Here is a 14,660-nt window from a genome sequence, read left to right as displayed (position 1 = left end):
TTTTTCACTGTTTCTCTTCATTCCATACGAAGCTTAGACTCCAGTCCAGAGTCATTTTCTTGCTTTAAGCTTTTCACATCCTTGCTCCTCTCTCCCTTCATTAGCCTTGCCTGGTAAAACCCTAACCCCAGTTAAATGTATTCTGCACCTCCTTAGTGAGGGTGAATGGGGCTAAAGGGAAACAAAGAGACTTGATGACTAGAATCATGAATTCATAGCTACAAATGTCAAGCGGACTCTGTGCTGTCTGTCAATCACATACTACCCTAGCCCAAGGATCGGCAAGTGCTTTCTGTAAAGGGCCAGATAGTAAACATATTTAGCTTGATGGGCCATTGGGTCCTGTTATAACTATTCCACTCTGCTGTTATAGTGCAAAAGCAGCCATAGACACTATGTAAACAAATGGATGCTGCTATGCTTCAATACAATTTTACTTTATAGGTGGCAGTTCAATCCACAGGCAGTAGTTTGCTGACTCCTGCCCTAGTCCATTCACTCTCCCATTCTCCTTGAGATTTTCCCTTTCTGTTCTCTCCTTAAATCTCCATCAATCCCAGCTGATGACCTGGCTTCTTACTCGAGAAAAGAGAAACAGGAGAGGCCTCCCATGTATTCCCATTACCTGCATCTATGCCCAAGTACTCTGCCTTCCCTCCTATTACTATAGGTCAGTGGTCCTCAAAGTGTGTCCAAGGAGCCCTGGCGGCGCAGTGGTTAAAATGCTCAGCTGTGTAATCAAAAGGATGGCAGTTCGAACACACCAGCTGCTTGGAGGGAGAAAGATGTGGCAGTCTGCTTCTGTTAAAGATGACAGCTTGGAAATCCTATGGGGCACTTCTAGTCTGTCCTATAAGGTTGCTTTGAGCCAGAATCGACAGGATGACGTTTTTTTTTGTGTGTGTGTGTGACGCCAAAACTATTTTCAAAACAGACTTTCATTAGACTTTTCTACTCTCTTCTTTCATAGTTTTTAAGAATGTACAAGGGTCTTGAGGCCCAAAAGTCTAAGCACTGCTGCTCTCGCTGAGCCTTCTATGCTCTTATCTAAGATCAACCCCCATCCTCTCTCTCTTGTTGCCGTCTCACCACCTCAAGGACATTACCAACTCAATGGCTTCAGCTGTCCTTCCTCTCCACTGCATCTGCCTTTGCTAAAGCACCAGCTAAGGCATCACAGCTTTCCATTATCAGTGCAAATGTCAACATGGTGAAAAAGACAAATAATACCCTCATATTCTTATGAAAATAGTTTTGACTTTGTGACTCCCTGAAAGGGTCTCAGGGGTGCCCTGCAGGGTTCCAGGAACCATACTTTGAGAACCACTATACTATGTCGCTCTGACTTCATAATTATGTAAGATAACATTTACCAGAGATAAATGTTGTGCCTTCACACTTTCTGAGATTAAAAAGATGCAGTGAGATATAACTGAAAAAGCTGAGAATTTGGAGACAACCGGGGATTTGTAGTCATAATGCTGCTCTTTGAAGCTATGTGAGTGACCTTGAGGAAGTCAAATTACTTTCTCTGTGTTTCAGTTTCCAAATCTCTCAAAGGAATAATATCATCTGTTTCAGAGAAATTTCTAGATTAGTGAGAAGCTTCTGAAAGTATGGTAAGGTACTGTAAAAAAGTTTCTAACTTTTATTATCTGAATTAAATATCCCGAGATGACAACAGCCAAAGTTAATAAGAAAGCCTAGTAAAGATGTTGATAGGAGATGAGAAAACACAGCCAAAGTCAAAGAAACAGTGACCCACAGGAAATGTGATGTTGTTGTTAGGTGCCATCAAGTCGATTCCGACTCATAGCGACCCTATGGGACAGAGTAGAACTGCCCCATAGGGTTTCCAAGGAGCAGCTAGTGAATTTGAACTACCGACCTTTTGGTTAGCAGCTGAGCTCTTAACCACTATGCCACCAGGGTTCCTAATGTGACACCAGGGTTCCTAATGTGACATCAGGGTTTAAGATAGAATCGCAAAATAACACTACAGAGGTGCAAGCAGAATGTAATCGTACATACCGCTATTTGACATCTGAAAGAGATTGTTCTTTTCAAACTTCTTGAAAACACTTCCTTTAATTTCAACAAACTGAAATAGTAAACAAAAGTATCATCTTTATAGCAGTTTTTAAAATGGACATGCTACATATAAAACTTAACTCTTCCTAGGGAATAAATAACACATAGATCAAATAATTTTATCCCATCTAGAATACGGCTGCTATAGTGACCATTTAGTTTTTACATATTTTTACATTTATAAAAATGTAAAATAAAATCTCATACTTACATTATTAGACATCATGATAGTAAGCAGTGACTTGTTGTGTGAGTTAAAAGCTACATTGAGAGTTGTTGCTTGAACCATTATAAGAATTGCATGCAAAACTAGCAGTAAGTGGTGTTAAGGAAAAATATAAGCCTGTTTTGATATTATATTAATAGATATAAAAATTTTAAGGAGTCCTGATGGCGCAGTAGTTAAGTGCTCGGCTGGAATTCGAACACACCAGCCATTCTGCGGTAAAGATTACAGCCCTGGAAACCTTTTAGGGCAGTTCTACTTTGTCCTATAGGGTCACTGTGAGTGGGAATCAACTCGACGGCAACGGATTTGGTATGAAGTTTTGAAAGTGAGTAATGGAGGAAAACGATGGCGTTTTTTAAATCAAGTCTTATAGTAAGTATTTTATTATCTCCATAATTTTCCTATTAGCTATAGTTGATATAAATTTCCAGAATATATGCAACCCAGATGGAAATAACAGAAGTAGAAATGAACTTTTGTACAATCATTTTTTACTGTGAGGAGCTTCGGAACTGGGGTTGTCTTGTTTTTTCTGTATCTCTAGCACTTGGCAGTACTTGAGGAATTGGCCCTCAAAAAAGTTTGTAAAATAAATGAAATAAATTTTGGTAAATGCTGGAAAAAGAGACTTAGAAGTATGGTTTCTGAATTAATGTAATTTGCTTTCTAAAAAGGAAAAGAACAGAAGACAAAAGTTAGTCTGGACATGATTCCCGCCCCTCGTTCTTTAGGGGATGTGGAATGTCAGACAAGAAGAAAAGCCTGATAATTAACATGCTTCCTCATAGGTCATCCCTGAGGACACCCACGAGCTGCAGAATCACATCCATATCTCATTTGGAACAGTGGATTACATACTAGAATGGCAACTTTTTTTTTACTCCATTATCTCTGTAACAAGCTTTGACTCTCACAAAAATCTTCCAACTTAGTCCCTTAACTTCCTAAGTATGAATCTAATTTCTCTCAAGTGTCATTCTTTCAGAAATATTAAGAAAAAAAAATCCTATGACACAATCCTGTGAATGAGCCATGACCCCACATAAAACTGAAGCGTAGGTATGGATGTGCGCGTACATATATGTATGCACAAGTACATGCACATATGCACACTGTTTACACAGTGAAGTGAAGCATGTACTCGCCAAAAGAAAACCCTTAAACCAGGGAGAAAAAAAATCTTCCAAATTCCTCTCCAATCAATTTAAACTTTTGCTTCGAGATATATTCTATAACATTTTAAGCCAGTGTTATAACAAAGAATTCGTAAGTTAAAAGATAATTTGAGGAAAAATTCAACATAAATATGAAAAAGTTATATGAATCTATGTAAGTGTGAAGTATGTATAAATGTACACTATCCTTTGATTTTTAAATCCTTATAATCAGTTACAATGAGGCTAAAACTGTTTTCTAGCAGTTTAACTGGTGATGCAAACATGAGCCTCTTTAAATTAATTTACAATTACTATTACAACCAATTTCTCAAAAGAAAACGGACATTTCAACATTAATCTCCAGGATTAATATACACACACACACAAATACATTATACTGTTGTTAGATGCCATTGAGTCAATTTCAAATTATAGTGACCCCATGTTGATAGAGTAGAACTGCCCTATAGGGTTTTCTAGGCTGTAATCTTTACAGGAGTAGATCAACAGGTCCTTCTCCAGTAGAGCTGCTGGGTGGGTTTGAACCGCCAACCCTTCTGTTAGCAGCCAAGTGCTTAATTGTTGCGCCACCAGGGCTCCTTATATATGTATATACAGATATATGTTTAGCTCTGGGGAGCAGCTAACCAAATACAATAATGTATGCAGTGACTGTTGAAATTTCCGTTAAGTCTAAAAGGATACAGACATAGAGAACGGCCATGAAAAAGTGGGGAATCACCCCGATGTGGGCTCGTTTTCTTTCTTTAGGCTCCGTTGCTGTCCAGTAGAGAGCATCCAATATGTCTTGCCCGAAGGATGAAAACAGACGATCAGCTACCTAAAAAGAAAAATTCCGGAAAGGTGTTTTTTCATATTCCATTTAAATATATGTTACTAAAATTCAGGTCCACTTCAAACCGGAGATGTGATTTTTTAAATCCATACCAGAAGGTAAGCTCCAAGAGAGCAGGGATCTTCATTTACTGATATTTCTTTATTCTCTGACTCAGAGTAAGCGCTCATTTTATTTGTATAATTTGAATTAGACTTTACCCAATTATCTACGTTTGTAACAAGGGAAGCCTCAAATGGTAGCAAAAATAAAAAGGAGAGCACATCAAAAATTGTCATTTCTCTGGTTTTAACTCTTTAAATCCAAACTGAAGATTCAAACTTAAATACTTTTGGACAAATATATTATTTGACTCACTCTATTCACACCTAATATTTGTAAACAATGGTAGCTGTCATTTGTTTTGTGTTAGTCTCCATAAATATAGTACAACAAATAAAAAGGGACACATAAAAAAGAAAAAGGGGCATATCATTCAGGATTCAGCTGGGATGCCCCATCTGAAGAGAGGCCTTCTCAGACCACCCAACCTCTTGTGGCCCCCATGGACTCCACTGCATCACCCAGTTCTTTGTCATCATAGTATTTATCATTTCCTAGTACCTCCTTGTTTACTGTCTATCTTCCACCTCTAGATTAGAACTTCCATGGAAACAGGAGCTCTATCTGCTTTATTCACTTCCGTATTTTTACAGTCTAAGACAGTGCTGGCATGCAGGACGTGCTGATTAAATATCTGTTAAATGACTGAATAATAGCTACCATTTATGGCACTCTTGCCACATGCCTGGCATTGTGCTAAGTCCTTTCTATGCACCATCTCATTAATTCTCATAATCACCCTAGTATCTTCATTTAACAGATGAGAAAACTGAGGCTTAGAGACATTCAGTAACTCTGTCCAGGATAACCAGGCAGTGAGTGATGGAGCCAGGGTTTGATCTGAAGCAATCTGTCTCTAGACTAGAGCCTGGACTCTTGTACACTGTGCTTAAACCACATCATCAACTGCAGTCTACAAATGGAGTAAGTATCTAAACCATTTTGATCAGCAATTATTAGATATAATAATAAAAATACCACCTTGTAGAGGGCTCTTTAAGTCAGGAGGCACATATTAAGCTTTGACAAGGTGAAGCACTGGTCACCTGCCATCCCCTAAGAGGGAGAAGCTGTAAAGGAGACTTGGAGGGCAATGACAGGAAGAGCACCTCAGACATCAGAAGGAACAAGGATGAGGCCTACGCTTTTCTTTCTGTGAAAGGGAGGGCACAGCAGGACCTGCTACTCAGCTTCATAAATTTCACCCCACATCCACCCCACTGCATCCCACTCGGTGGTGGACAAGGCAAGTATATGCACAATGAGACTACAACCAGGAAGCGGTGGTGTAGGCTTAAATCATCTAATTCAATGGACTGAGGAGTGACTAGCATGGCTCGCGTTCCATGGCTGCTGTGCAGAGATGACAGTCCTCATCTACCACCAAAGCAGCTGCAAGCAGGAAGGCTGGCACCCACACCATCTCAACTGTTCACTCACTAGGAAAATCGCCTCGTGGCTAATTTAAAGATAGGCAGACCCTACTGTGTCCCTAAAATGTAGTGTATAAAAAACCCAAACGAAACCCGTTGCCATCAAGGCGATTCCAACTCATAGCGACCCTACAGGACAGAGTAGAACTGCCTCACAGAGTTCCCAAGGAGCGGTTGGTGGAATCAAACTACCAACCTTTTTTGGTTAGCAGCTGAGCTCTTAACCACTGTGTCACCGGGGCTCCAAAAATGTAGTATAGGAAAATGCAATTTGAATTTCAAATTCTATTACATAACCTACAAGGGTAGCTTACTATTAAAAAAAAAAATGTATGAAGACTTTTCTTATAAAACAAACAAATTCTTTTGTAAGTGAATGTATAACTGCTTAATTTAGGTTTTATACAAATGCAGATTTTCATATGCTGACTGCTTTAAAGTGAGATATATTAAAATGTTAACACTTATAGAAATTTAAGAAACTTATGTTTACTTGCTCTTTGTAAAAATTTCAAAGCATTTTGATAAACAAACTATGGTACATATACACAGTGGAATACCACGCAATGATAAACAGCAATGATGAATCTGCAAAACATCTCACAACACTGATGAATCTGGAGGGCATTATGCTGAATGAAATAAGTCAATCACAAAAGGACAAATATAGCATGAGACCACTATAATAAAAATTCATGAAAAGATTTATACACAAAAACAAACAATCTTTGATGGTTATGAGGGAGGGAAGGGTGGCGAGAGAAAAACACTAACTAGACAATAGGTAAGTGGTAACTTTGGTGAAGGCTAAGACAGTACACAATACTGGGGAAGCCAGCATAACCTGACCAAGGCAAGGTCATGGAGGCTTCAAAGACACATCCCATCTCCCCGAGGGACCAAATTACTGGGCTGAGGGCTGGGGACCATGGTCTTGGGGGACATCTCGCTCAACTGACATAACACAGTTATAAAGAAAATATTCTACATCCTACTTTGATGAGTAGCGTCTGGGGTCTTAAAAGCTTATGAATGGCCATCTAAGATACTCCACTGGTCCCACCCTGTCTGGAGAAAGGGAGAATGAAGAAAACTAAAGACACAAGGGAAAGATTAGTCCAAAGGACTAATGGACCACAGCTACCAAAGCCTCCACCAGAATTAGCCCAGCACAACCAAATGGTGCCTGGCTACCACCACCAACTGTTCTGACAGGGATCTCAATACAGGGTCTTGGACAGAGCTGGAGATAAATGCAGAACAAAATTCTAACTCACAAAAGACCAGACTTACTGGTCTGACAGAGACAGGAGAAACCCCGAGAACATGACCCCTGGATACCCTTTTAACTCACTACTGAAGTCACTCCTGAGGTTCACCCTTCAGCCAAAGATTAAACAGGCCCATAAAACACAATAAGACTAAGTGGGCACACCAACCCAGGGGCAAGGACAAGAAGGCAGGAGCACAGGAAAGCTAGTAATGGGGAACCCAAGGCTGAGAAGGATAGAATGTTGACATGTTGTGGGGTTGGCAACCAATGTCACAAAGCAATGTGTATTAATTGTTTAATGAGAAACCAACTTGCTCTGTAAACCTTCATCTAAAGCACAATAAAAAAAATTTTTTTTAACGTAATTTAAAATGTAAATCTTTTATGGCAAACACATACATAAACATAACATTTTCTTTATCATTTTTAAAGTTCTGGCAAAAAGTATGCATGGATTTCCAAGAGATTTACTAAACAAATTATACTATCATGTGACAATTTACATTTCCAAGGGCTACTGATCCAAATATGTCTAGGCAGCAGATCTCCTTCTTCCTTGCAGGTATCCTCCTTCCGTATCTGAGGAAACATCATACCCTAAGGACCCGCTACCCTAAGTGTGTCCCAGGTACCACCCTGTCTGAAATACCGACTCTCCATCCTCACCCCAGGCCTACTGAATCAGAATCCGCATTTTAAGATCCCCAAGGGCTGTATGCACATTAAAGGCCAGAAGCACCATTACTAGAGTAAGCAGAACAAATACTCCTGATTTTCAGGTACTGTCTGCATTGGAAGACTTGAAGTTGTGCTCACGAACCAAGCCTGTGTAGGTAGTGGACTAGACTGCCCATCCGGGGGAATGAGGCCCTTACCTCAAGCATGTTGTAGATGATATAGAGCTTGATGACAGACTGCCCTCGAATCAGGTGATACATCATGGAGTAGTCCACATAGTGCATCATAAAATAGCAGATTACCAAAATGACACCCTTCAAAATGTCACACACTTGGGCAGGCTGAAGCAAACGTCTGTCCCTAAAATACAGAAGAAATAATAAAATTAAGTTTCACTTTATATGTTCTCAAATAAATAATCTCTACTGGATATACACTGGCAGTCAGAGGTAATTATGTGAATTAGGCTGATCTTTTAAAAACTTCAAACTAACAAGGAAAGTTATACTAAAGAACACTATGAAATTTTCTGCCCAAGTACAGAAAATAAAGATGTTAAACCAGAATTATTATTAGAAATGTGCCATCTTGAACATCTTGGATACAGAGGCAGGTGTCTGCTCTTCAGATGGTGGAGTGAGTTCAGGTATGGATTTCCATGATGATGACATAAGCCTTCAACCTAATCACAAAGTCCTGCAGCCTTTAACCTAATCACAAAGCCCTGTGGCCCAATGATCAACCCTTTTTACACAAAAATTCTATGCACAGTGTTCGGCACCTTTTCTTTTTATTTAACAACGTAACAATTTTTCCATATGGGTTCATAAGGAACCCATTTTACAGCAGTGTAGTATTCCACTGTGTGGATGCACCATGTTTTATTTCACACACACCACTGACAGATTTCCAGTCTTTTGCAATTACAAACCATGATGCAATGTGCATGCCATTTCTCATATATGAAAGTATATCTGTAGGTTAAATTCCTAGAATTGGAATTTCACTTGAAATTTTGATAGAAATAGCTTAACTGTCTTCTGTAGGGGGTGTATGAATTACACTCCCACTAGCCATGTATGAGAAAGCCCATAGCCCATGTGCATCAATACAATGTTAGATTAACTTCTGGATATCTGTCAATTCCATTGGTGAAAAAAGGTTATCCAGCACAGTATTAATGTGAAGTTCTCTTATAGGAGACTGAACATCTTTTTTTTTCATGAGAGTCATTTAGATTTCCTGTAAACTCTCTCATTATATTTTTTTCTTACTGATTTGCAGGACAGCTTTTATACTGTAGAAGTTAGCCCTCTGTGACAAAAGTTAAAAATATTTTTTTTTCCTAATTAATATGAGCAAAAGAATCATTCCTTCTGAGGTCACAGTATAAAGTTCGAAACTTAAATTGCAAAATAAAAAATTTTAACAAGACAAAGTTAAAACTACATTAGAAAAGAAGAGATTTAAGACCTCCTTCACTGTGTATAAAACTCCAATGACAATAATGGGAAAGAGGCTTTCTCTAGGTCCACTGCAGGCTGATTCCTCAACACAGAAAAGGCTGGGTCCCCCATTTTGGTAGCTTCTACATGTACAACAATCAATGAAAAGCCCTCAGTATCTTCTTTAGGGGCTGCAGAATATCTTCATTTCCACCAATTGTAACAATATTCCTACAACCATAAAAGGTGAACTCATTTTCTAGTTGACCACTGGCGTTGATCTATCTGGCATTCCTAGGCTGCCTATTCTCTTTCCTAACCCTTGTCCACATTGATCAGGGACTCTTTTCCAAAGATCTTTGTAGAGTTCAACAGTCTTTAAGTCTTCCAAACTGGCACCCGAAACATTGTTTTACAATATAACAGTGATCCAATAACAATTCTGTGAGTAGCTGACACACAATCTCATTCTCATTTTTTTGGAATGTATAGTGCATAATGTTTTCCGTTAGGTATGAATTTGTTTGATTTGTTTACAACAGAATCCGAGATACTGCTAAGCCCTGAAAAGAGAGAAATTCTGTGAAGACTGTGCCCAGGAAGGGCTAGATACAGATGGAAAGACACTGGGATGAACCAGTGAGTCTACATGAGAGACAAGCTAGAATTTGTCTAAATCAGACGACGTATCTTGAGATGGGCACTATAAACAACTAAAATTATTCTTAGGAATGGAATTTAGCGTTTTGGGCAAAATTACATCTAAGGACAGAGTTTATCAATCTCTATCATTCGTTCTTTGTCATTCTGACTTTCTCTTCTCCAGCACCCTTCCTCTCCCTTCCAGGTCAATTCTGGCCCTTTACTCCCATCTTTATCTTCCATCTCCCAAACACTCAGCCCAGATTATAAATCTCTGCCGAGGGCTACTTGACTATCAAGGGAATTCTCTGCTGTCACCCACATAAGATTTAAAATGGAGGAGTTATTACATTTGTCAAGAGTTGGAGCTTGATCATCTAAACACATTTTTAATCTGAACATTGAGAAGAGGAGACATTTGGAATACCTTTGAGCCCCTGGCCTATGCTTGCCTGTCCCCCTTGGTCTGGCAAGAAACAAAATGTGAGGCATTCACATGGCGGCTGTACATACCCACCGCCTCCTCAGAAGGTCAGCACAGCTCAGCCAATGCTGAAAACCACAAATGCCCAAGCCATAGGGCATAATTAAGAACTATAAGTCATGTTTTATGAATTAAAGAAAAATGACAGGAAACCAAAGTGGGTAAGTCCTAATTTATTTGCATTAATTATCAAAATGACTTTGACAACTAATTAAAGTAGAAAATTATACTTAGAGCTTTCCTTACTGGACTACCATTTACTTAGTTAAGTGAACCCAGTCAAAGTGATCCTATCTGGAAGATAAAGGGCTTTTTTGTATATATCCAACTGTATTTCTTTATAAACATACTTATAATAAAGGAACAATGTGTTCGTATATCTATGAAGGAACACTATATTTAATACGAGTCGTTAGAAATTAGATATACCAAACACTTAAATCATATATCCCAAAATGACACAATACCATATACTTTGGACCAAGATAATAATAAATTAAAACTTAAAAATCAAGCTGAAACATCTTTAATTTAATCTTACCTAGGTTGTAAAAAGAACAGAAACATTGTAGAAACACCTTATGTATAATTCATGGTTCCAGACACTTCACACATATTCATATTAGTTTTCCTAATAACCCTATAAGAAAGACTATTCTCGAATAACCCAATTTTACAGATGAGGCAAGGAGAAGAGCGTGCCTGCAGCGGTACAGATAATAAGTGATGGATCTAGGCACTCTGGCTCCAGAAGATATGCTTTTAACTACCATCCTAAACTTTTTTAAAAAAGAACTTCTAAATTTAGAGGAACCAACAATTTAATATCTTTTATATTTCAATATAGTATGTTGTTGTTGTGTGCCGCTGGGATGATTCCAACTCAATCATGACCCCACAGTACACAGTAGAACTGCTCCATAGGGTTTCCTAGGCTGAAATCTTTATGGGAGCAGACTGCCACCATCTTCCTCCCACAGAGCAGCTGGTGGGTTTGAACAGCTGACCATTCGGTTAACAGCCGAGCACTTAACCATTATGCCACCAGGGCTCTTTTAATATAATAAAACATTATATAATTTATCACTGTCCTGTGATCTCATTTGGAAAAACTACTGTGCTAATACATACATACATATATATATATATTATTTTTGCTCTTGATTTCTAAGGATGCATGTAGAAAAATTAGGACTTCTATTCCATCAGATCCATTGCTTTCTGTGTACTTCCTTCTTTGGTAAAACCTTCCATTGCTAACATCATTGGTTGCTATGGCGATGACTGTGATTTTCCAAAATAAAGAATATTATTCAAATAAACAATAAAAGCAGAACCCTTAAGAAACAAGGGACTTGTTTTCACATAAATGTCCCTGTTATTAAAAAAGCTGCAGAAATTAAAAACTGTCTCTAAGACAGCATCTTAAAAGACATCTGTATGTCTCATAGCCTCTCTGAATAAGAAAACACCAAACTCAAAATAAGTTTACCTGGTTAAAACAATTTGAACCAATTACAACATTTGCCTCCTTCGCTGCCAGCACATGATTATCTGATAAAACTTTTCAAATTTCATAAAAAGCTTATCTATGGCTCTGCCAATCAACCTTGAATTGGCGTTTCAGGCAGAAGTTCTTCCTTATAAATGGCTGCTAAATAATAACCAAAACCAAACCCATTGCTGTCAAGTTGATTCCGACTCACAGCGACCTTATAGGACAGAGAGGAACTGCCCCATAGGGTTTCCAAGGCTATAAATCTTTATGGAAGCAAACTGCCACATCTTTCTCCTGAGGAACGGCTGGTGGGTTCAAACTGCCAACCTCTCAGTTAGCAGCCAAATGATAGTTACTGGCAATTCATTTTGCAAAGGCTGAAATCCTATATGAAAGCACAAACTAGGGACACAAGCTGTTGAACAAAGTAAAAACCTACTGATCTACTTCACAGGTCTGGCTGTAAGGCACCTCAAGACAAGTAATATTAAAAAAGATACTCAAAAGAATTTTTAAAATTTTCAAATTAAGACATTCAACAAAACTTTTTTAAAAATTCAAGTTAAACCATCCTTATTAAAACCAAATTCCCTATATTTCTAAATTTTATCTTTTACTCATACAAATATTCCCATTGGATATGCACAATATACCAAGTAAAGCATCTCCAGCTGTTTCAAAGGGTCACAGATTTATGATAACAAAGTAGTAGAGGAAGACGATCAAGGCCAGGCTTTTACCTCCCCTTCTTTAGCAGCAATAACATGCTGACTAAGATTAAAGGAAAAACTGATAGGGAATAAGAAGATCAGGAAGGATGAGGATGCAGCAACAAAAATGAGCAAGGGAAATGGAATAATCTTTGCATAATTAATTTTCAAATAGGTGTTGAAGCATGCCAGGGTATGAGTTACTGCATTTTGAAACACACAGATCAGATCTATCTTTCTCTCTCTCTCCTTTTTAACAATTCTAGCTATTTGTGGCATAATTGAAAGAGTGGATAAATACAAGCACTACTGAAATAAAAAATGTAAAATATTTAATAAGGTTCACATTTTATAAACAGAAGGAATTTTAGAATTTAAAAAAAATTGGGATAAAGCAGGAGATCTCAAGATGTTTTCCTTAATTAGAAAAGTGAATGTTTAAAATCAAGTCTGACTGACGACATACAGAAGAAAAAAAAATTACTTAGAACTTAAACTGAATGATTAAAGCCTTGCCTGGGGCTTTAAAATAATTTTAAACTATACTAGAAAAAAAAACTGGTTTTATAAAGCTAGGTTGAGTATTTAGAGTAATACAAAATAAAAACTGCTTATACAGAAGGAACTAAGCTTACCAGACTGCTGTCATGCTGGGGATGAAGTATTTGTTGTCAATGTTGCTAGAACAACGTGAGTAATTAAATATCACTTTATGGAGTGATTTTCATAAGCTAAGTAAAATCATCGTCAAATCCTGCATAAATAAATGGGAACAAAGCTTTAAGACCAAGCAAGACTGCTATTAAAAAAAGAAAAAGGAATCACATTTTCTTCTATATGTTTCCATCCTCAAATGGTTACGTCTGCCTATACTGTTAACTTTCCCCATATAAATAATATTCGTTTGTACAGCTGTCAATTTGGTCAAGAGTATAGAAGGAAAAATCAGGGTTTACTCACCACAAGGAGTCCCTGTGACACCACATTCCATTCTATAAAGGAAGTGAAAGTGCTCCTCCCTTCGGTCTGATTTACGAGAGAGAAAGAAAGAGAGAAGGTTGTAATGTTGCTACGCTACTTAGAGCGTCATGGTGGGAAACGGGGGACAACAAAACTTGATGTTATGAAGACCTTCTAATATAACAAATATATTGTTCTCTACAAATAAGCCACGTAGATAAGCCCTGGTAAGAGGAAGTAACAGACATACTTGTTTCTCCAGAGAAAGTTACCAAGAGCTCTTCCTACACATGCTATAGTGGTGGCATTAATCAGTTAAGCCCAAATTAAGGCTCTATCTAAAGAGAAAAAGTATATTTATATATTTTTATCCTAAGTTAAAATCTTGAAAGAGGTAAGGCATACAGAGGAAATCCAATAGGTTAAGAAACTCTCAAGCATTTGAAATTCATAATTCTTTTGAGACAAGATCTTTCCTATACAGTAAACTCCTCAAAAGAAAAAGATATTATTGCCTCTTTAAAAAAAAAAAACGAGTTCATGAAGCATCAAATAAGAGTCACACCTAAAGCCAGATGAATGATCAGAAAATTTGCTTGCACATATTTTATTTGCTCTAATAATTAAAGAAAGATGCTCTAGCATATAATACTTAAACCTACTCAAGTCACTTATCACTGCCTGTAAGGTTTTAGTAACCTTAAAAAAAATAACTATCAGTTTTTGGGACCAGATTGCATCATTTTTCTCTGTAATCTCCCTCAACTTTTATTCCAAATGTAGCTGAGAATTCTAAAACAAACTGAAGTCACAAGTTTTAGGAGGTAAGAGGGCTCACAAAAAATGCAAGGAAATTAAAGATACAGTGTAAGTGGTCTCTGTCTTTATTCTACATTTGGAAAGATGATGTTTGACATCTTTTTAGCAGAATAGAGAGCAGACTACTTTGGGAAACATAATGCTATCATTCTTTCAAGGAACATAGATACCACACATAATAAACCAAAACTTAATTCTATGTTCAATGCTCTAACAATAAAAAAGAAATTATCCTGACTCAAGAAGTTTATCCAATACTTTTCTGAAATACTACCTTATGTGG

At 37.7% G+C, this 14,660-nt stretch overlaps 1 protein-coding gene across 1 annotated transcript in view; it reads right to left on the bottom strand.

Annotated features, from left to right (window-relative positions):
* TAPT1 (transmembrane anterior posterior transformation 1) overlaps positions 1 to 14,660 on the bottom strand; it is a 64,555-nt gene that overhangs the window by 31,241 nt on the left and 18,654 nt on the right. The window contains 4 exon segments of the mRNA XM_023730250.1: positions 2,032 to 2,101; positions 2,303 to 2,400; positions 4,183 to 4,318; positions 8,017 to 8,179. Coding sequence (XP_023586018.1) covers positions 2,032 to 2,101; positions 2,303 to 2,400; positions 4,183 to 4,318; positions 8,017 to 8,179 — 467 coding nt within the window.

Source organism: Trichechus manatus, unplaced genomic scaffold, assembly GCF_000243295.1.
Source record: "Trichechus manatus latirostris isolate Lorelei unplaced genomic scaffold, TriManLat1.0 scaffold00034, whole genome shotgun sequence".
In the NCBI taxonomy this organism is placed as follows: domain Eukaryota; kingdom Metazoa; phylum Chordata; class Mammalia; order Sirenia; family Trichechidae; genus Trichechus; species Trichechus manatus.
The sequence above is the reverse complement of the archived record's forward strand: the minus strand, read 5'-3'. Positions and strand labels throughout refer to the sequence as shown.